Source organism: Fukomys damarensis, unplaced genomic scaffold, assembly GCF_012274545.1.
Source record: "Fukomys damarensis isolate Sample0158 unplaced genomic scaffold, DMR_v1.0_HiC HiC_scaffold_35, whole genome shotgun sequence".
NCBI classification, from domain to species: Eukaryota; Metazoa; Chordata; class Mammalia; order Rodentia; family Bathyergidae; genus Fukomys; species Fukomys damarensis.
Window position 1 is genome coordinate 9,972,664 of NW_022900947.1, and position 21,032 is coordinate 9,993,695.

General features: G+C 41.5%; 1 protein-coding gene and 1 long non-coding RNA gene across 4 annotated transcripts in view; one reads left to right on the forward strand and one right to left on the reverse strand.

Annotated features, from left to right (window-relative positions):
* The window catches only part of Fbxl5 (F-box and leucine rich repeat protein 5), an 81,529-nt gene that overhangs the window by 47,844 nt on the left and 12,653 nt on the right, over positions 1 to 21,032 (reverse strand). The window contains exon 1 of one of the 2 annotated variants that reach the window (XM_010641868.2): positions 218 to 296. The exons of the other annotated variant lie outside the window; for it this stretch is intronic. Coding sequence (XP_010640170.1) covers positions 218 to 220 — 3 coding nt within the window. The 5' untranslated portion in view covers positions 221 to 296. Of the gene's footprint in view, positions 1 to 217; positions 297 to 21,032 lie in introns of those variants that run through there. 2 annotated transcript variants of the gene reach the window in all.
* LOC104874680 lies at positions 6,440 to 10,613 on the forward strand. 2 transcript variants are annotated; one of them, XR_783840.2, is made up of 3 exons: positions 6,440 to 6,506; positions 7,312 to 7,444; positions 10,574 to 10,613. It is a non-coding gene; the product is annotated as an uncharacterized LOC104874680 (long non-coding RNA). The 2 variants fall into 2 exon arrangements; XR_783841.3 differs by lacking the exon at positions 10,574 to 10,613 and adding an exon at positions 7,580 to 7,732.

The following is a 21,032-nucleotide window of genomic DNA, read 5'->3' on the forward strand; positions in this document are numbered from 1 at the left end:
GCGGGTCGGCAGCGCCACCCTCCGCCTGCCAGTCAAGGGCCCCGGGAATCCGCGAGGCCCCGGGGAGGGCAAGGCGCAGGGTCCAGGGAGGGTTGGTGCAAATCCCTCCCTTTTAAACCGAGAGACTTGAGAACGAGGTCACTCCCCCCGAGAAAGGTCAGTCTGTCTTCTCCACAGTCACCTGTCCTGGCCCGAGCCCGCCAGAAAACCAGCTCACCATGATCAGCCCTCCGTGGCTAGACGGATAAAGAAATGGGAGACACAGGGAGGCTGAGGATGTGGGTAGCCCGTGGTACTTTGCTTAACGGCCATAAACCACAGCAAGGCAAGAATCGTGTGATGATACCACCATCTCTAGTATCCGTCACAAATGCATGACAACATAAGAACTCAGTGAACAGTCAACATGATGGAGTAGGAGAGAACAATCCTTGCTCTGGAGCTTATCTGAGGAGTTCTAAACTTGTGCTTTTTTTTTTTTTTTTTTTTTTCCCCCCCCGGACAGGCAATGTGAGCAGTGATTAAAAACACAGACTAGAGATCAACATTGGATACCTGGTTTTGCCAAATGCTAATAGTAGGACCTTGGACAACCTACATGACTTTCTTCTGTGCCTCATTTTCCTCTTACATAAAATGAGGGAAGAGCCAGGTGTGGTACTTCAGAGGCTGAGGCAGGAGAATGGCTGAGAGTTTGAGGCCAGCATGGGCTACTTAATGAGTTGAAGGCGGCCCTGGAATACATAACAAGACCCTGTCTCAGAAAAACAAAAACCAGGGATAATACCTACTTGCTAGGATTTTTATGAAGATTAAGCTTAAGGAACAATGATACAAAGTCCTTGACTGACTCATCTCCCTCGTCTGTTACTCTCTGTTTTTCCCTTCACCGTGCCTTTGCTTTTTGTTTTGTTTTTTTGCCCAGCTTTTTCTCTGCCCTTTTGCCTAGAGCTTTGCCTCTATACTTTTTAATATCCCTCAAAAGACATTTTCTTACTCTTTATTTCTTTACTTCATTTTGATCTTTCACTCCATCTATCTTGGAGTATAGAATCAGACCTCAGATAAGCCAGTTATATAGAGAAATAAACCCCTTCTGAACATGCACTTTATTTTATCCTTAGTGCTTAGAACAATCTCTACCATGCCATTAGTACTCAATGTTGAGAAAGAAGGAATGAGGGAAGTTGGTGGACTTATTTAGCTTCTAGTTTTAACTGACTCTAAATATACCATGTCGCATTTCCCATCCACCTATTTTTCAGTGTTGGGCATTAGTATAACCCTAGGACCGGGCGCATTAAAAATTGACAACCAAAATGTCCATCCACACACAGCTTTGCTGTAATCCAGTTTTGAAGCTGTACAGTCAGCTGAAGAGTAATAACAGCTACTTTGGACTCTGGGTATTTCACAGAATTTAAGAAGACAAAATGAAAAAAATTAAAGTATTCAAAATAAAGCCCGAGAATCATTTTTCTTTTCCAAAGAAACTGTTACTGTAGGCTCAATATGCTGGGTAATGTAGCAATTCATCACCTGATCTACAGAATAAATGATTCATTTATATTGAACTTTAGCCGGCAAGAGGAGACATTCATTAGTGTAGTATCATTATCGTAGGTTCCTACAACTGTAGCAGATAGGAATTGTCACTGAGTCACAGGTTGTCAATTCAGCCAGCTGTATATGAGTTCTTCAAGCAGGACAACAGGCAAATCCTCAGATCACTAGCCACTGGCCACCATCAGGAGACAAGATAAAGCATGTGACAGAGCACTTAAAACCCACATGTAAAGTCTGCAAGGTGGCACACACTACAAGCCAATAGTCTAGGGGCAGAGGCAAGAAGATATGTTCTAGCCCAGCCTGGGCAACTAGCAACCTAGCAAGATCTCTTCTCAAAAAAAGAAAACAAAAAAACCCAACAACAACAACGGGCTGGGCATGGTGGCACAGGCCTGTGATCTCAGCACTTGGGAGGTAGAAGATTGCTATGAGTTGAAGGCCACCCTTGGGTATATGGTGAGTTCAAGACCAGTCTTAACAACATAGTGAGACCCTGTCTCAAAAATAAAAAAGGACTTGGGGTATAGCTCATGCAAGGGCCCTGGGTTCAATGCCCAGTAAGAAGGGGTAGGGTGAGGTGACAAATGTTACAGCGCCTCTGAATTAATGGACCCCACCCTCTTTTTTTTTTTTTAAATTACATAGGTTCTTGTAACTTGCTAAGTTATCCAGGCTGGACTTGAACTTGTGATCCTCCTTCCTCGGCCTCCCAAGCTGCTAGAATTACAAGCAAACACCACCAGGACCAGGTTCTCCTCCCCACTCATTCCCTCTGAAAAACTGCATGCTATAGGGGGAAGAAAAATGTCATTCCCTGGCAAATGAAAAATACCCTAGGCCTTTTCTGTAGAATTTTCTAACCCTGGTTGTGAGGAGTCTGAAAAAGATAACTAGTCAAGAATGGTTGATTCTAAGGTTTTTTTCCTCTGAATGTGGCACAGCACTTTTGCTAGTAAAGGGTTCGTTGTGAAGATCGGCAATGAAAGAATGCTGAGATTATGAAACAGTTGCCATCAGTCCTAACTCAGTACAAGAGTTGATCATTACTATCACTCAGTCAAAATAGCTAATCAACAACTGCTCCTGGAAACTGTGGATTTAGGGATAAAGTATAAAGTAAGAATGATGTTATTATTCAAAGAAAACATAGCCAATGAGTTGGAATGCAATGTCAAATGCTACACTGTTTCATTTTCCTTTAGCCTACTTTGTATGCAAATGGACCTCAGCTAATAAAATACTCAGGTATACTCGCCGGTTGTTTCTTCAGATCCTTTCTGTTTTCCTTCCTTCCTTGCCTCCTTCCTTTCTTCTTTATTTTTGTGGTACTGAGGATTGAATCCAGGGCCTCGTGCCTGCTAAATAAGCATTCTACCACTGAGCTACATCCCTGGCTTTTTAAATTTTTGCTTTGCGACAGTCACATTAAGTTGCCCACGCTGTCATTGAACTCAAGAGCCTCCTGCCACTGACCCCCAAAGTAGGTGGATTTCCAGAGTGCATGCTGCATCTGACTCTTTGATTTAATTACAGTGAACACTATTCCCAAATTGGTTTTTACCTATAAAATTATGGATGAGTTGCAGTGTGTATTAGTTTATTAGGGATGTCATAACAAAATACCACATACTAGGTTGCTTAAATAACAGAACTTTATTTTCCCAGCGTTCGTACTATCTCTTTTTAGAAAACCACTTGCTCAACCTGTTAGTCATGGGATTTTATGATCTTTGGAACATTTAGTTAGCCCCCATCTTAGTCTCCTAACTCACTAGGCTGTGGTGCTGCAATAGGAAGGAGCTGGAACCTGGGATGGAAGAGCCTTGTGGGAGCTCCTCCAACTCCTGGGAGCAGGCCCAAGAAAGGAATATTGAGACACAGCCGCTCCTCTTCCTTTTCACGTCCCAGCCATGAGGCAGGTGTTTTTGCCCCCTTCTGACGACATGGTCCCTTACCACAGGTCCAAAAGCACTGGAAATAGCAATGATAGACTGATACCTCCAAAAGTTTGAGCCAAAATAAACTTACTTAATATCTCAGGTTTGTTTGTTTTTTACAGTAACAGCATGTTTGCGTATCACAGGATAGGGCCTCAGATTGCAACACAGGTGCTACACAATGTACTGTCTTCCCTAGAAGGGGTCAATATGCAGCCTGTGAGAAAAGGAGCGGTTAGACACATACAAAGCTGTAAGAGCTGAGAAGAGGAAAAGGTTTAAAGGGAAAAGAGACTGTTAAAACCAAAATAAAAAGGCAAGGAAAATCTGAATGAAGGAAGAAATAGAAGAAAAAAGAATATAGGTGGAAATAGAGAAGTAACAATGATTAAAACATACTGAAGTTTTACCATTTTCCAGGTATTATAAATGCTTTTCACAAATTACACTGTGTAATCCTCATAATGTGAGGCATGTTCTCCTATTTTTCCCACTTGACAGAAAAGGAAAATGTTAATCTTAAACCATGTACCAACTTTCCGGTTGAAATTGTGCAGGATAAGTTAAATTGCATTCTCTTAACCAGTATGAGTGTATTTCCATAAGCATAGTTGTGTTGAGATAAAGCTGTGAAAAGCAGAAAAGGAAAATGTTGTTTAGAGAGATACACTGATATGTCTAAGGTCATAGAACTAGTGATGGAAAACCAGGGATTTAAATCCATGTCTTGCTTACCTCCTAGCATGTACTTACTTCACCTTATGCTCAAAAGACAATTCTGTGTGATTGGCTCAGATCAGCAGATTAAATGCATAATGTGTGCTGTTAGCCTTGGAGCTGGAGTCAAAGGCTATGTGAGATTGCCATACTCTGTCCTGGTGGAAGAGCGAGCCAGGAAACATGGAACGGACACCATGATGGGCCTGAGTACACACCCCGTGGACGTGTGCAGAATGGCATCTTACTCTAGTTTGTAGAAAGCCAGAGAGGGTTTTGCAGTAGGAGTGGCCCTTGAGCTCAGTCTTGAAAGATTCAGAGGAATTACCAGAGACACCAAGAGATGACATTGAATAAATCCAAATTACTATTCTTGAAAATGTCGGAGCTTTGAGGAGATTCAAAGTTTCATGTTGCTCAAACCTGAAGGAGCTACAGCAATCTGTCAAGTGTTTCCTCTCTGTTCATTCTTTCTGTGATGACTTAAGCTTTCATTACATAATATTTTAATGACAAAAGAATAGTGTATTAAATAAGTGACTTAGCATCACTTCATAGCGATTCTAAATACTTTACATTACACTGTAATGTGCTTATCTGTCTTTATCCATGGACCCAGAACAAGTACATAATAGGTATAAGATATTCTTTGTTGCAAGAATAGACGAAAGTTGGAAGAACTTTGAAAAAAAGAAATTCTCACTTTTCAGTAATATACATAAAGTTCTTTTTAAAAATTAACCCCTGACATGCTATATTTAAAGCCCTTACTTTTCTTTCTTTTCTTTTTTGAAACAGGGTCTTGCTATGTATTTGAGACTCACCTGAAACTCACTATGTAGCCCAGTATGGTCTCGAACTCACAGCGATCCTCCTGCCTCAGCCTTCTGAGTGCTGAGATTACAGATGTGTGCCACCATGCCCGTAAAGCCCTTACTTTCAACAATCATTTCCTCCCTTTAAAAGGTTTTCATTTTGACTCCTTAAGTAGGAATTCTTGGCCTGATATGGGCAACTGGGTGAGGCTCAAATTTTCAATTTCTTCCCTGAGAAAAATGCAACATACACCATAAAGTTAGTAAATGTCCACATATGGAACCATATCTATTCCTTAAATCATCTTTTGATGAGAAGTAATTTTTTTAAATTTTTGTTTTGGTACCAGGGATCGAACTCAGGTCCTTGAGCTTGGGAGGCAGGCAGTGGGCCTACTGACCTAAATCTCTGGCCTGAGAAGTAGTTTAGATAATGATAAAACCATAGGTTAGCCAACTGTAGTGACACAGGCTTTAATCTCAGTCTGAGAAAGGAGGATCACCATGAGTTCCAGGCCAGCCTAGGCTACATAAGTGAGTTCAAGATCAATCTGAACAAGATAGCAAGATTCTATCTCAATATAAAATAAAAATAAGCAAATGAAAAAACCCACAAATATGCAAGCAAAACACATCATAGTTTGTGCCATTACAAACATAGATATATAATGTATACAGTGGTTTATGTCTCTTGGCAAATGTTCAAGACAGACAAGAGCCTTTCCTTTCCTGAACATACCTGTGTGCCACCTATCTTGTTTGTTTGTTTGTTTTGCAGCAGTGGAGATTGAAATCAGGGCTTTTCAAATGCTAAGCAAGCACTCAACCACATGGCTGCGCCCCAGCCTATATCTACCTTGTTCTCTAGCAAATAATGCCAAGTCAACAGCAACTCCTGGACTTCCAATCAAAGGCTCGAGTATTATGGGTTGACTTGAAGGGTACAGTGTGTATGGCCTGAGGGAAAAAGTGCAGTTCAACTCAGATGTTTGTACCATGTCATAGGGAAAAGTATCACGAGTTTCTGGAATGCAAAAGACTGATAAGCTTCCTGTAAATTGTCAGGTTTACATTTATTGCAATGAAGAAATTTGGCAGACAATTGCTCAATCTTTGTCCAAAGAGAAGGGGAAAAATGTGTTTTGGGCAACAGTTCTACTTCCTTCCTCCTTAGCTCTGATGAAGAAAGAAAAAAGAAAAAAAAAAACACTCAAACCAAGAGGGCAAAAATATTCCTAGTTACAAAAAACAACTCTAAAATTTTTTTAGTCCTGGGAGTCGTGTAGGCAGAAAAAGTGGAGTTCCTGGTCACTGATTAATAACTTTTTAAAAAGTTTGGTTAATACATAAGATATTAACCTGAGTTCTAATCCCTCTACCCAGCTGCCTAACAAGACCATAGGAAAATTATTTGCCCACTTAGTTTCCTCAGAAACTGTGGAAATTTGATCTGGAACGCTGCTGAGTGGTAAGCAAAATCATTAATACATATGAATTGGCTGACGACATATGTAAGAAGGACTCTGCCAGGATAGCAAGGACTTATCTGTTCTGGGAAATGAGTCACTCACTGCCCAGGTGAGTCAGTAAGGAGTTAGTCAGGTGACCTTTAACCACGGATCTTTTCTTGGTGTAAATGTAAGTATAACTGATTAGTTCCATGCACCTGTCCTCAAATGCCTCTTCCGCCCAGGCACGTCTTTGGATTGCTATGGATCCTCTCCTTTGGGTGTAGGATTGTAACAAAACTTTGATATTTGCTCGTAACTGAATTTGGGGGGCAGTGGGTGCTGAAAATGAAATCCAGTGCCTCACACATGCTAATCATGTGCTCTATCACTGAGCTGCACCCTGGCCCTTGAATTGGTCTAAAAGGATTCTTTAGCAATAAAGAGAAAGTAAATCAAAAAGTCAAGGATGTGGACCCAGTTACGTTGGTGTGGAAATGGGATAATAAGTCCTTGTCTCACAGGTTATCTTGAAAATGAAATGTATGGAACTGTTATAGAAAGACCTGTTGGGCCTGTAGGACCACTGCCCTCCACTCACCTGAACCTGGGCAACGCCCCAGGGCTCCTTGACCTTTGTGCTAAGGTCTGTTACTAGCAGGCAGAGATAAGAAAGACAAGACCCCTGGGCCCACCTAGGGAGATTTCAAAGTGGAAAAACAAGACCTATGAGTCCCAGCTTCTGGAGAGTGACCTGTCGTATCAGAGTTCACTAGAGTAACAGATTTAATGTACTATTTTTATTTATTCATCTCTTTTGTTTAGGAGGTATACTTACAACAGCCGCCTGCAGAGTTATGGGTGGAAAAGGGCCATCTGAATACTGGAGGCCCGAAGAATCCAGTCAAAGGTGAAAGACTCGAAGCTCACTGCCCAGTCCTGTTGCAGTCTGTATCAGGTACCTGAAGGGTTGTTGTTCTGAGGCTGAAGAATCCGCGTTACGAGGATGTAACATCCAAGGTGGAGTGAAGAGTGGAGCTCCTCCAAAGAAGTTGAAGCAAGAGCTCCTTCTTTCCCTTTTTATTCCATTCAGGCTACAGACCTATTGGCTGGTGCCACCTCGCCCCAGGGTGGGCCTTCCCTCTTCAGTAAGTCCTCCCCTGAGGCACACCCAGGACTATGCCCAGCCAGGCAGCTGGGTGTTTCTTATTCACAACAATGAGCTATCATACCTGTAGCAATTTTTCTTTACTCGGAGCTCATTAAAGGTTCATGCATGGACTGGGGATGCAGCTCAGTGGCATGGTACCTGCTTGCAAGTGCAGGGTCCTGAGTTTGATCCCCAGTACCAAAAATAAATTAAAAATAAATAAATAAATAGATGAATAAAAGGTCACGCATATGGACTGCATCTCATACATGTGATTATGACACAGTGAATTATGGGAAGGGACAGGCACCACAGACGCAGATGACCCGACTCAGCATCCTCAGTCACGCTGGCCAGTGGGAGGCACCCTGCACCAGGTGCAACATTTTAAATTCTTAACCCCAACACAGTTAGCATTAATGCCATTTCCCGTTCAACCAGCGCAAGCCCATACCCTCTGAGTAGGCCATCCCCTAAAAACTTAATTCAATTTTACTGCCTTTCTCCTTATCATCACGTGCAATTCTTTATTGCAATTATTTGTTTCCTTACTGTCACACACAGTAATTTAGAAACCTGTCCGCACTGCATCACCTAGGGCAAAAGAGCTGAGTCTGATGCTGGAATCACTACACGTTAGCTGTAACTTCTAGGTGTAAATTGGGGAGACTGGACACAACGTTCTCTTTGGCCTCTGCCAGTTCTCAGTTTGTGGGAACCCTAGGAATAGCACCTTAAAAGTACTTTAGGTCAAATCTATGAGGATTTAACTAGAAAAGCGACTTAAGAGTTAGACTTACTGGTCAATGACAGAGAACACAAAATGACAGTGGGGTAAGATAAGGTTTTCTTTCTTTCCTCCTCCTCCTCCATCTTTGTATATTTTTTTTCACTATATAGTCCAGACTGGCCTTGACTTCCCTAGGAGCCCAGGCTGGCCTTGAATTCATAATCCTCCTGTCTCAGCTTCCCAAGTGCCAGGATGACAGGCACATTCCACCACGCTGGGCTAAAGCAATGTTTTCTTTCTGTCATGACCTATCATTATATAACAAATAACCCTAAAACTTAGTTGCACAAGGGAGCAACATTTACTGTTTCTTAGTTTATGTGGTTCAGGAATCTTGCAGTGGTTTGGCTGGGTGGTTCTAGCTTAGGGCCTCTCAGGAGGCTGCACTCACTTAACCAAGTCTAGGAGTAGGGTTCATTTTTAAATTCAGACAGTGGCATTTGTTTCAAGGAAGTAAAATGGAGTAAAGGAGGAAGATAGCCGAAGAATTCAAGCAGACTATCTCCTAAGAAAGTTAGCAAATGATACTTCCGTTTTTGTCCCATCGTTTAGAATTTATATAGCATAGCTTACCTGTTGCAAGGAAAAGTGGAACGCGTGACCACATGTCAGCTCTGAATGGCAATTTACCGAGCCAAAAAACAGGTGATCCACTGCTACAGAAGAAGGGAAAAACTGATAAACAGGGGCGAACAGAGGTCTCACGCAAAGGACTCATTTGAACAAATATTATAGAACTGGTTTAAAAAGGTCGGTGTATAGGATCTGGGGACTTAGCTCAGTGGTTCTACCGCCTGCCTCGCAAGCACAAGGACCCAAGTTGGGTTCCCAGTACCAAAACAATAAAAGAAAAGAAAAGAAAAGGGTAGGCATATAGCTCTCATAATCCAAATGGCCAAATGTTACCGTAAATTCATTTGTTTTGCCTTTTCATGTGGGAAAAAATGTCAAATGTGCTATACAGCCAGGCTAACATTTTAGACAAACTTGACTGACTTTTAATATGAACTGTTACAATGCACATTGATCAGATATAAAAACCTTATATATACTGCATGTACTCAATGCTACCAGCCTCTTCCCCACCTGGGCACACCAACTGCCCATGCCCCAGGACCACCTCTGTTCTGCACCAGTAGCCAGAGTCACCCCCAAACCCACCTGATCCTCATCCCTCATCCATGGAAGAAGAGGTCAAAGCTGGGTGGGGTGTCATCTCAGCTGCACACCTATCATCCCATCCTTCTGGGAGGCTGAGGCAGGAGGGTCTTAAATTCCAGCCCAACCTGGGTAACCTAGCGACTTGAGTGAGAACCTGTCTCAAAATAAAAACTACAGAAAAGAGCTGGGGATGGAGCTCAGTGTGAAGGCCCTGGGTTCGATCCCTAGTACTGAAGGAGGAAAGAGAGTCCAGCCAGGACCAGCAGGGTGGGGGCAGTACCCCAGGGATTTCCTTCTCCCTTTCCCAAGTAAAGATGAGGGTATGAAAGAAAGAAAGAAAGAAACCTTATGACAAATTAAATGTAAGAAAAAGGAAAAAAGAAAAGCTTAATTTGGATAATTCAAGTGAGACACTCTTCACAATTTCCAACCTAAAATATTGAAATCCTTTTCCTCGATAGTATTATGGAGGGAGTTAAAATTGTATCGGTCCATTATCTTTATGTAATATAAGATTTCTAGGTAGCTGACATTGCAGAAAGAAAATTTTTTGTAAAGGTGTTCTTTTTATAGACAAAAAACAGAACAGTGAACAAGTTTCTGGCTTAGCAACATAATCCCCAGAAAAATCATAAGTACACACAATGATTACTACTAGATCTTTTGTCAGAATAATGCTTCAGTAGCTGAATAATTGATCCGTAAAAGAAAAATAGTAGGTCACTGTCATGTCTTGTGTCTAGCTGTCCCCTCAAAGCCTCACACAGTCAGTGGGGCTTTTTGGAGGTGGGAGGAGCTAGAGTGTGTGAGGCTGGGATTAAGAATGTGATGCTGGGATTGATTAATGATGTGATGTTAGGATTCAGGATGCCTTGGGTGTGAGTGCTGCCCACCTGAAGGGTAGGTAGCTGGAGAGAATATAAGGGAAAGAAAGAGGGGGCTGCTTTTGCTTGCTGTTTACTGCTTGCGGCTTCTCTACTTCGCAGCTTTGTTGCCTTCTGCCTGCCATGAACCGTTCTTCCTCTGTGATGCCCTCTGCCATACCACCCTGCCGCGGAGCCAGCCAACTATGAACTGAAACCTCCACAAACTGTGAGCTACAATAAACTTTCTTCCTTTAACTTTGGGTGTCAAGTATTTTTGTCTCAGCAATAAGAAAAGTGACTAAGACAGTCATATTGACCTAGTCAGCAGGGGGAGCAATGAATAAGAGATGATTATGAAATATTTACCAAATGCAGATGTCTAATTTGCTATGGGATGGGCTGAATTAAAAGAAGCGTTATTAATCACAAAGAACTACAGGTTTGTACATGTTTAATCTTGCCAGTCTCCTGAACACTCCTAAGAAATGATATTTCTTCTTTTACATATATCATAATACGTGTAAGCTTTCTTTCCAAAAGTAAAGGTGTATTATGCAGTGATAAAAGTCATCAGGTATTAAAAGATTAACTAAATACTGGGCACCATGTTATCTCACAATCTTGTGAAAGAGAAGTAGGAACCAAAGTTGAGAGAGGCAGAAGGAAGATTTGAAGCCAGCACTCTCTCCTTGCACAACCATTACATTTACTTTATGTTAAAAACAAGTCTGACCATTTAATCTTGCTGGGCACCTCATCAAGGCAAAGGGGCACAAAGTGGAAAACAAGGACAGCAGAGCAAGAGCTAGAGTACACACTGTCTCAGGGTCCCTTAGCTACGTGCTTGTCCTCGGCAAAATTAACAACATCAGGTATGAAATAGTGAGTAACAGCTAATAAACGATGGGGCTGATAACACATCTGCAGCGAAACTTAAACCAGCCATTTCCAGGGCTGAATTAACCCAATCCTTCCAGGAACCGTCAAAGCACGGTCCTTGGAGAACTTGAATCGAATCACATCAGGTACTTTTAAAGATGTGATCACTAAGACTTATCCTTGGAAATCTGATTCAAAGCATTTGGAGCAAGGTTTAGGATTCTATATATGATTCCTATGCAACGCAGTGCGATAAACAATATGCCAGCTGCTAACCTCCGTTCCATAACTGAAACTTTTTCAAGCTTCATATAAGGTGCTTGCAGAGTTCGTGGGAGTCATGGTGTCCTTTCAAAACACAACAGGGTACAGTAAATACATTTGTCCCTTGGTACCCTTGGGGGACTGGTTCTAGGATACCTCCCTCCAACATCCCTTATATAAAATCACATTGTATTTGCATAGAACCTACACAGTCCTCCTGCATGTTTCAAGTCATCTCTAGATTACTTATAATATCTCACACGATGTAAATACCATCTAAATAGCTGCTGTATTGCATCTTTTAGGGAATAATGACAAGGAAGAAAGTGTACACACTGAATACACACACGATTTTTCCCTACAAAATAGTTTCATTTTTAATTTTTAAATTTTTTACTTATGTGCAGTACTGGGGATGAAACAGAAGGCCTTTGTACTGAGCTACACCCCATTCTTTTTTTTTTTTTTTTCTGGTACTAGATAGAGATTGTACTCAGGACCTTGCACTTGTGAGGCGGGTTCTGTAGCCGCTGAATCTGTTCTCTCTGCTGCTAGAGGAACAGAGATTATATAGCTAAAGAGTTTATAACAGTGCTTGGCATGTGATTTTTTTTAAGTGCTCACAAAAAAAAAGAAAGAGAAATCTGCTAATTTGCGTTATTATTCAACAAACTACCATGTGCCAGAAACTAGTTTATGTCCCAAACTGAATGCCACCTTTCCTTTGTCCTCTACATTTACCAAGCCTTCTGTTTTCTCACTGTCTTGTTTTTTGTTTGCTTTGTCTGGTTCCTTTTTTTTTTCTCAGCCAAGGTCTTACTGTGCTGCTCAGGCTGATCTTGAACTCCTGGACTCCAGCGTTCCTCCTCATTCAGCCTCCAGAGTAGCTGGGACACCTGGCCTCTCACTGACTGTCACTGCTGTTCATGTAGTTATCCTGGCTAGAATAATGGTAGCAAATGTATTTGAGTGTGAGGCAGTATTCTAAAGACGTTTTAGCATGAAACCATTTCTATTCAGAATGACTGCATTAAGGATAGGCGTTATTACAGTGTGATTTTATAGATGAAACAACTGAAATGGTGAAACTATACATCTTGGTCCGAGGCCATACCATTAATAAATAGCAAAGCCTCCAGGGATTTGGCTCAGTGGTTCCACCGCCTGCCTTGCAAGCGCAAGGGCCTGAGTTTGATTCCCGGTACCAAAAAAAAAAAAAAAACTACTGCAAGTAAATAGCAAAGCCAAGATTCAAACTTAGACCGTCTAGGGTTTTTTATGATTATTATTCTTTATTTTTTGAGACAGGGTCTTGCCATGTAGTTCGTGACGGCCTTGAACTCAGTCTGTAGCGCAGGCTGGCCTGGAACTTGCAGCGATCCTCCCGCCTTAGCCTCCCAGGACTAGGATCACAGGCATGTGCCGTCATACCTGGCTATTTTATATTTTAAAGTTCTACATGGTGCTGCTGCTAGAGATTCTGGGATTTGCATAAACGATTCTTGTTTCCGCCATCCCGTACGGCACAGGGCACAGTCCTCAAACATCTCAGTGTCCACGCTCTACTCACCATATGCCAAATTTAGTTCCTACTTCCGCTGTCCCAGTTTTTACCTTCGCATCCTCATCCCTCTGCCAAATATAGTAGTCAGAAATGTATCTAAAACAGATCTCAAAAATGACGCTGTTATTCGTAAAAATTTAGAGGTATCTCAATTTCTACCATACAGGCCCCTGGCACTTACATGTCCCTCAGTGAGGCACCCAGTGTAGTATTTCCAGTATAAAATTAAGCACGTTGCATTTTATTCTCATCGGTATCAACAAGGGTTTTTTTCTCACTTAAGTGAATAGTTTCGAAGGCAAGGTGACCATTTTGCTCAGCTTTGCACACCTACATTTCCCCAGGCTCCAGCAGCCCACAGGTACTAATGAGATCCCTGACTCGTGCCTCTCAGCGATTCACTACACCACCTTCAAGTTTACAGCCCCCAGCCTTAACAAAGTCCTCCCCACACGTGTGACAAAGGACTTCGGGTCCTCGGGGACATCTTTCACTTGCTTCCAGAGGCCTGGGCCAGCTGAGAAACGAGCCTCTGTCTCGCCCCTTCTTCTCCAGACCTGAATGCGCAGGTGGTCCCCACTGGCCTAAATGCTCAGGCAGGAAAGAACCTCTCTGCCCTTTGTAACAAACTGTGAAGGGATTCACAATTCAGCCCATGTACTTAGTGAAATAGCTCACGATTGTATTTACTTAGAAACTTGTAGCTCTTGAGGCATCAAATGCAAATTTCAGGGTTCTGAGCCAGGGCAAATCGGAGGCGCAGCCATATCACCATAACCAGAATCCCTGCTTCACTCGAACCAGGGCCGTGTATTGACCCATTCCATTGCTTCTCAGGATGATCTGCCCCACAAGAACTTCCTCAGCTAATCTGGTAAGACAGTGACAGAGCGACCTCATGGCCATGTTACAGACATCTGGTCACCCTACGCGCCATGTGTACTAAAAAGGCATTTGAATCTGCAAGTGCTCATCGTGTGCCATCCAAGCTTTTGTCCACTCCTTCCTACCCGCCGCCTGTGCCTGGCATAGAGCATGCTGCAGCCTCGCTAAACGCTTCTGAACGTGGAATGAGAAATATACTGCTCTGCCATGTGAGCAGAGCTGAAGTATCTAAGGAAAGAAACACAAATTTGGGACTGTGGCTACCTGGCTTCTCCATGCAACACAAAAGTCCTGAAACTTAGGAGCTGGGGAGAAATAGTAGGAAAATGAACCAATCCACGACACAAAAAACTCGGGTCTGGGTGGAGACTGATTTGACTGTTGCTGGGAATCTGATGACTACAGCCTGCCTGTAGCCTTGCTTCAGCAGCTTTCAAAGGAGTGTGGATTACAAAGAAATGAGCTGCTCAAACCACATGCCATGCTCTTGGACCGGAAGTTGATTCACTTTCCTTACATACAAATGCTTACGGAATTGTCTCGGTTTCCTACTGATATATATATAGATATATATTTTTTTTAAGACCATTTCCTCATTCTGCTCATGTAATATAAATCTTTTCAGTTGGTTGACTTTTCAGACTTTACAAATATGAGGGCGTGCGTGTGTGTGTGTGTGTGTGTGTGTGTGTGTGTTTTATTTTGTTGATGTTGCTGTGTTGTTTTTCTGGCGGAACTGCAGCCTGTTAGGAAATGTAGTATTAACAAAGAAAATCTATCCAATGCTTGCTACAGAGTGCTACTTGTTGACACAGTAGTGCTTTCAGTGTTTTTGTTTTTTGCGTAATTAGCCCTAGGCTGAGCTTGTTCCTGTCTTGCAAAACAAGTGTTGAGCTCAGACTAGGGCCTTGCCTTGTAGTTCAGACCATCCCTGAATTCAGTAGGTAGCCCAAGCTGCTCGAACTCACAGTGATCCTCCTGCCTCAGCCTCCCGAGGGCTGGGATCACAGGTGTGCACCACCACACCCAGTGCATCCATTGCTATTAAATAAGCCTCACTTAAAAAGAAATTACTACAAGGAGGCACAGAAGATAAATAATTCATTAAATAATAAAATCACTTCTTTTTGGAATCTAAGAATGATGAACTCACTGGGTGTGAAGGCACATGGCTGTAATTCCAGCACGTGGGAGGCTGAGGCAGGAGAATCACTGCAAGTTTGAGGCCAACGTGAGCTACATAGTGAGTTCAAGTCCAGCCTGAACCTGTCTCAAAAAACCAAAGTTAAGGGCTAGGGATTTAGCTCAGTGGTTCCGCCGCCTGCTTCACAAGCCCAAGGACCTGAGTTTGATCCTGGCACCCCCCCCAAAAAAAAAGGTTAAATAAATAATAAAAATGATGAACTCGAGGCCAGGCATTTAGCTCAGTGGTTCCACCGCCTGCCTTGCTAGCACAAGGGCCCGTGTTCAATCCCCAGTACCAAAACAAACAAACAAAAAAAGATGAGCTCAGAGGTAGACAGTAAATCCCCAGTATCAAAACAAACAAACAAAAAGATGAACTCAGAGGTAGACAGTAGACTGATGGTTACCAGGGGAAGAGGATTAATGGAGTTAGGGGTGAGGAGCTGTTTATTAAAGGGTATGACGCGGGTGGGGGATTTGGCTCAGTAGCACTATGCCTGCCTCCAAAGTTCAGGGTCCTGAGTTCGATCCCTGGTACCAGAAAAAAAAAAAAAGGTATGGCATTTCAGGTAGAGCATATTTTTAACTCCACTACACAGCATGGTGACGACCGCCAACAATAATGTATATTCCAAGATAGCAAAGGGTAAAGTCCAAACTTACTAGGTAAGTGAGGTGATATATATTACACATAGAATATATTTAGTCACTCCATGTGTTGTTTGTTTAATGTATCAAAACATCAGGTCTTACTTCATAAACGTCTACAGTCATGAAATGTCACTCCAAAATGTTAACATGAGCAAAATAAAAAAAAGCAAACCACAAAACTTTAATAATGGAAAAGAAAACAATAGTCATTGAATATTTACCACTTTACCGAAAGTGTCATGAACCATATTGGTAGTGTTAGAAATGCAAGTATTAAAAGTTTGGGGAGGCTTTTTGTTTGTTTGTTTGTTTGAGACAGGGTCTCACTATGTAGTATCCTGACCTGGAACTCACTATGTAGCCTAAGCTGGTCTCGAACTCACAGCGATCCTCCTGCCTCAGCCTCCTGAGTGCTGGGATTACAGGTGTGCGCCACCATGCCTGGCTGAGGTTTTTTTTTGAGAGAGAGAAGATGTGTTTGTTATTGTTGTTGTTGTTGTAGTTCTGTTTTTAACATTTTCTTGGGCTATTTTCCTGAAACAGTTACTCGGAAATCGTGTGATGTTTTCAAGTCTTTCTTAACTTGTTTTGCAAGACAGGAACAAGCTCAGTGTAGGGCTAATTACTTCCCACCTCTGGAGAGGGCTTCCACCCATGCTGTCCAGTGTGAGTGAAGAGGGTTCCCCCCTGTGGTGTGGACAGAACGTGACTGTTCTCGTGCCCTCTGGGAGCAATAAAACTCCCTCTAATGCACTCAGTGATCCTTTCCTCGGAGTCAGGCTGTTGTCTCACACGTATGATCAGAATTTACTTAAACACTCAGAGGACATTTGTCTCTGCTCTCCGGAGCTACTGCTGCCAGCTCTCTCCTCTCCCCAGGTCTGTGCTGCCAGCTCTAGCACTACGCTTTTGCTTCCCCCAGACCCTGTGTCATTACTTAAGGATTCCACCAGGCTGGGTGCGTTCACCCTGTCTGTGCTGCAGCCTAGGAGAGGCTCTCAGTGCGGTAAACTGGGGCTATCACAGAGCACAAGATTCACTGCCCTCGGTCTACTGGTGTTCAGTATCTTTAAAAACGTGGCTGCACATATTGCGTCCAGTTTTTATTGATTCTGTTCTGTCTTAAACTTTTTCCTTGTGTGTGTGTGTGTGTGTGGTACTGAGGAGTAAACTCTTAAACTCCGGGATTTGCTCTGAGCTACGTCCATGGCCTGTTTTGTTTTGTGACACGGTCTTGCAAAGTCACTAAGTTGCTGAGTCTAGACTCGACCCTGAGACTCTCCTGTTTCAGCCTCCCAGAATACTGGAATTATAGGCATGTGCTACCACACCTGGCTGGCTCAAACTTTAAAACATTACATACCAGAAAAAAAATTTCTTTTGATGCATACATGAAAAATATCTGGATAGATTCATTTGCTTTCCCAAACCATGAATCAAAAACTTGAGTTATCCTTGGTTCATGAAGAATACAAAATATTACAGATTACTTTATAAACAATCAAGAATGATTATGAAGCAATATATTATTCTTTTGGATGAAATATGACTGCCCACTGCTAGGTGTAGCGAACGCACTAACTGCGCCAGAGAGGACAGTTGTCCTTATGAACCCCCATTGGAATGAACTTGGGAATGGATAGCATATCTACCCCATTAAGTAAAATGTCCCCCCCTTTTTTGGGGGTATCAGGGATGAACTCAGGCCCTTGCACTTGTGAGGCAGGTGGTGGAACCACTGAGCTAAATCTGGGCTCTCCCCAGTTTTTATTTTGTGGTTGGTTTGGTATTATTGGTCTATGTTGGCTTTTTTTGTTTTGTTTTGTTTTGTTTTTTGAGGCAAGGTCTTACTATGCAGTTGAGGTTGACCTGGAACTTGAAATAATCCTCCTACCCCAGCCTCCCAAGTGCTGGGATTATGGGTGTGCACCAGTATGCCCAACTTAAATATTAGTGAAATTACAAATACGTGATTCTAGACTTTTTTCTTGCAAAAATATTCATAAAACTTGACTTGTTCTTTTGTCTTGTGATAATGGGGCTTGAACCCAGAGTTTTATTATATCCTCAGTGCTTTTTTATTTTCAGATAGGGTCTAAGTCACAAAGTCACTAGGCTCAAACAAGCTATCCTTCTGTCTCGGCCTCCTAGAGTGCCGGGATTACAGCCATAAACTACTACATCCTGCTCATGACATTTTTATTATAGTCATAAAACCTTCCTCGTGCCCTACCAGTTTATTCATTTCTTTTCTTTCCATGCACTTTTTTTCTCTTCTTTTGTGTTCTTCAGATAGGGAATACTATCATTTCACTAGAAGTCACTAAAAAGAAAGCAGTGAGGCGGCTACAACAGACCACTTCACTCCCAAACAACAGATGAAGCAACGGTATAAGATATTTTAGTGAAGCGTAGCCAGGCTTATACAACATTTTTCTGCCTGGCCGATTTTGCATTCAGTCATATAAACTGTAGAAGATGATAACCTCCCTCAGGTTTCACTTCCTACATTTTCTTTCACTACTCATTTTCTTCAAATTAATACTGATTTAGAGTTAAGTTTTTGAAACAAACCCTTTATTGGTTCATTCTAGATATACATAATGATAGCATTCATCATGGGGACTCCATACCTGTATACGGTATATCTTGCTTCTTTTTTTCCCCCTTTCCCCCTTCAATCCTTCTTCCCCTCCTTATGTTACAAAAGCTTTATTTCCATTTATTCTTTCTATTTTCCTTTCCTACTGGAAACCTCTGCAGTAGGCTCTAGTCTCCTGATCAGTGTACAATAAAAGGCTGCAGAAAAAAAACTAAAAGACAGAACTAAAAGAGACAGAGAAACTAGGGAGCCAGGATGGCCAAAGCTGTTTAATTGGTAAAAGGCAGTGGTCAGTCTGAGCCACTCACTTTTAATAGTCATCAAATTGGGGTGAAGGTGAGCTACTTGCAAGGAAGGGACCATGTGTGAAGATGCACTGTCGTAGTTTCTATGGAAACTAAAGGAGGCAAAGCTTATAAAGGAAAAAGACAAAGCTTTCTCAAATTAGAAACAGAATAGACAAAATATATGGTTCTAATTAGGTCTCAATGCTGTTTTAATTTGAATCTCTTGAATGACACTGATGTTGAACATTTTTTCATACGTTTGCCATTTCTACATCTTCATTTGAGAAGAGTCTGTTCATTTCAGATATCTATTTTCGGATTGAGTCTTTAGCCCTTTGAGGAACAACCAGCAAAACATGTTGTCTCTTCAGTCTGTTAGTGGTTTCTTTTGCTATGCAAAAGCTTTTTTTTTTTTTTTTTTTTTTTTTTTTTTTTCTTTTTTTTTTTTGTACCAGAGATTGAACTCAGGACCTTGAACTTGCAAGGCAGGTGTGGTGCCACTGAGATAAATTTCTGGCTGCAAAAACTTTTTAATAAGGTGAGATCCCAGCTGTTAATTCTTTGGGATACTTCTTGTGAGATCAAGGATTTTTTTTTTCATAAAGTCTTTGCCTAAACCATGTTTTCAGGAGTTCTACCTATTCCATCTTCCAGCAGATTTTGTGTTTCTGTTTTAATATTTAGATCTTTGATCCATTTTGATTTTACTTTAGTGTATAGTAAAAACAATGATTCTATTTTTAATCTGTGGCATGTAGAAAGCCAGGGTTCCCACCACCATTTATTAAAGAGGCTATTTTTCTTTCAGTGAAGGTGTTTAACTCCTTTGTCAAAGATTAGGTGGCTGAGTAAATTTGGAGTTGTTCCTGCATCTTCTAATCTGTTCCACTGAACCTTGGGTGTTTTTTTGCCAGTACCATGCTGTTTTTATTACAGTAACTTTGTAGTATAATTTCAAGTCAAGAATTGTGATGCGTCCTGCCTTGCCTTCATTGCCCAGGATTTCTTTTACTATTCTAGGCTTCTTCTGGTTCCAAGTGAATTGTAGGATTGCTTTCTTTAATTCTGTGAGATAGGGACTGCTTTGTATCTGTATAACAATTTTGAAAGTGAGGCCATTTTCACCATGTTGGTTCTTTCTATCCAAGAGAAGGGGATACTTTTCCATTTTCTGATCTCCTCTTTAATCTCCTTTTTCAGAGTACTGTAGTTTTCTATATAGAGGTCTTTTACTTCCTTCATTAGATTGCTTCCTAAGTATTTTATTTTTTTGGATGCTACTGTGAAAGGTGTTGCTTCCCTAATTTCTCTCTCAGTGAGTTTGTTATTTGTGTACAGGAATGCTATTGATTTTTTTTTTTTTTTTGGTACCATGGATCGAACTCAGGTCCTTGCACTTGCCAGGCAGGCAGCAGAAACACTGACCTAAGTCCCCAGCCCTGGAATGCTATTAATTTTTGAGTGTTGACTTTCTATCCAGCTATGCTACTAAATTTGGTTATCAAATCTAGAAGTTTTGTGGTGGAATTTTTGGGGTCTTCTATGTAGAGTGACATGTCATCTGCAGATAATGATAATTTAACTTCTTCCTTTCCTATTATTTATTTCTCTTGTCTAATTGCTCTGGCTAATGTTTCCAGAACTATATTGAGTAAGAGTAGTGATGGTGGACATCCTTGTCTTGTTCCTGATTTTAGAGTGAAAGCTTTCAGTTTTAGTCCATTTAGTAGATATTGGCTGTTGGTTTGTCATAGTTGGCTTTTGTTAGATTGAGATAAATACCATCTATTCCAGTTTTCTGTAGGTTTTTTTTTTAATCATGTATAGGTGTTGGACTTTGTTGAATGTGTTTTCTATATCTATTGAGATGGTCATATAATATTTGTCTTTGACTCTGTTGATATGGTGTGCTACATTTATTGATTTGCATATATCAAACAATACCCGCATCCCTAGGATGAATCCTCCTTGTCATGGTGTATAACCTTCCTGATGATTTGATGCATTCTGTTTGCCAGTATCTTATTGAGGATTTTTTGCATTTATGTTCATTAGGATAATTGGTCTGTAGTTCTCTTTTTTAGTTGGGTCCTTCTCTAGTTTTGGTATCAGGGTAATGCTTGCTTCCAGGAATGAATTGGGGAGTATCGCTTCCCTTTTAATTTTATTAAAGACTTTGAGAAGTACTGGCCTTAGGTTTTCTCTAAATTTCTTGTGGAATTCAGCAGTGAATCTGTCAGGTCCAGGGCTTTTCTTTGTTGG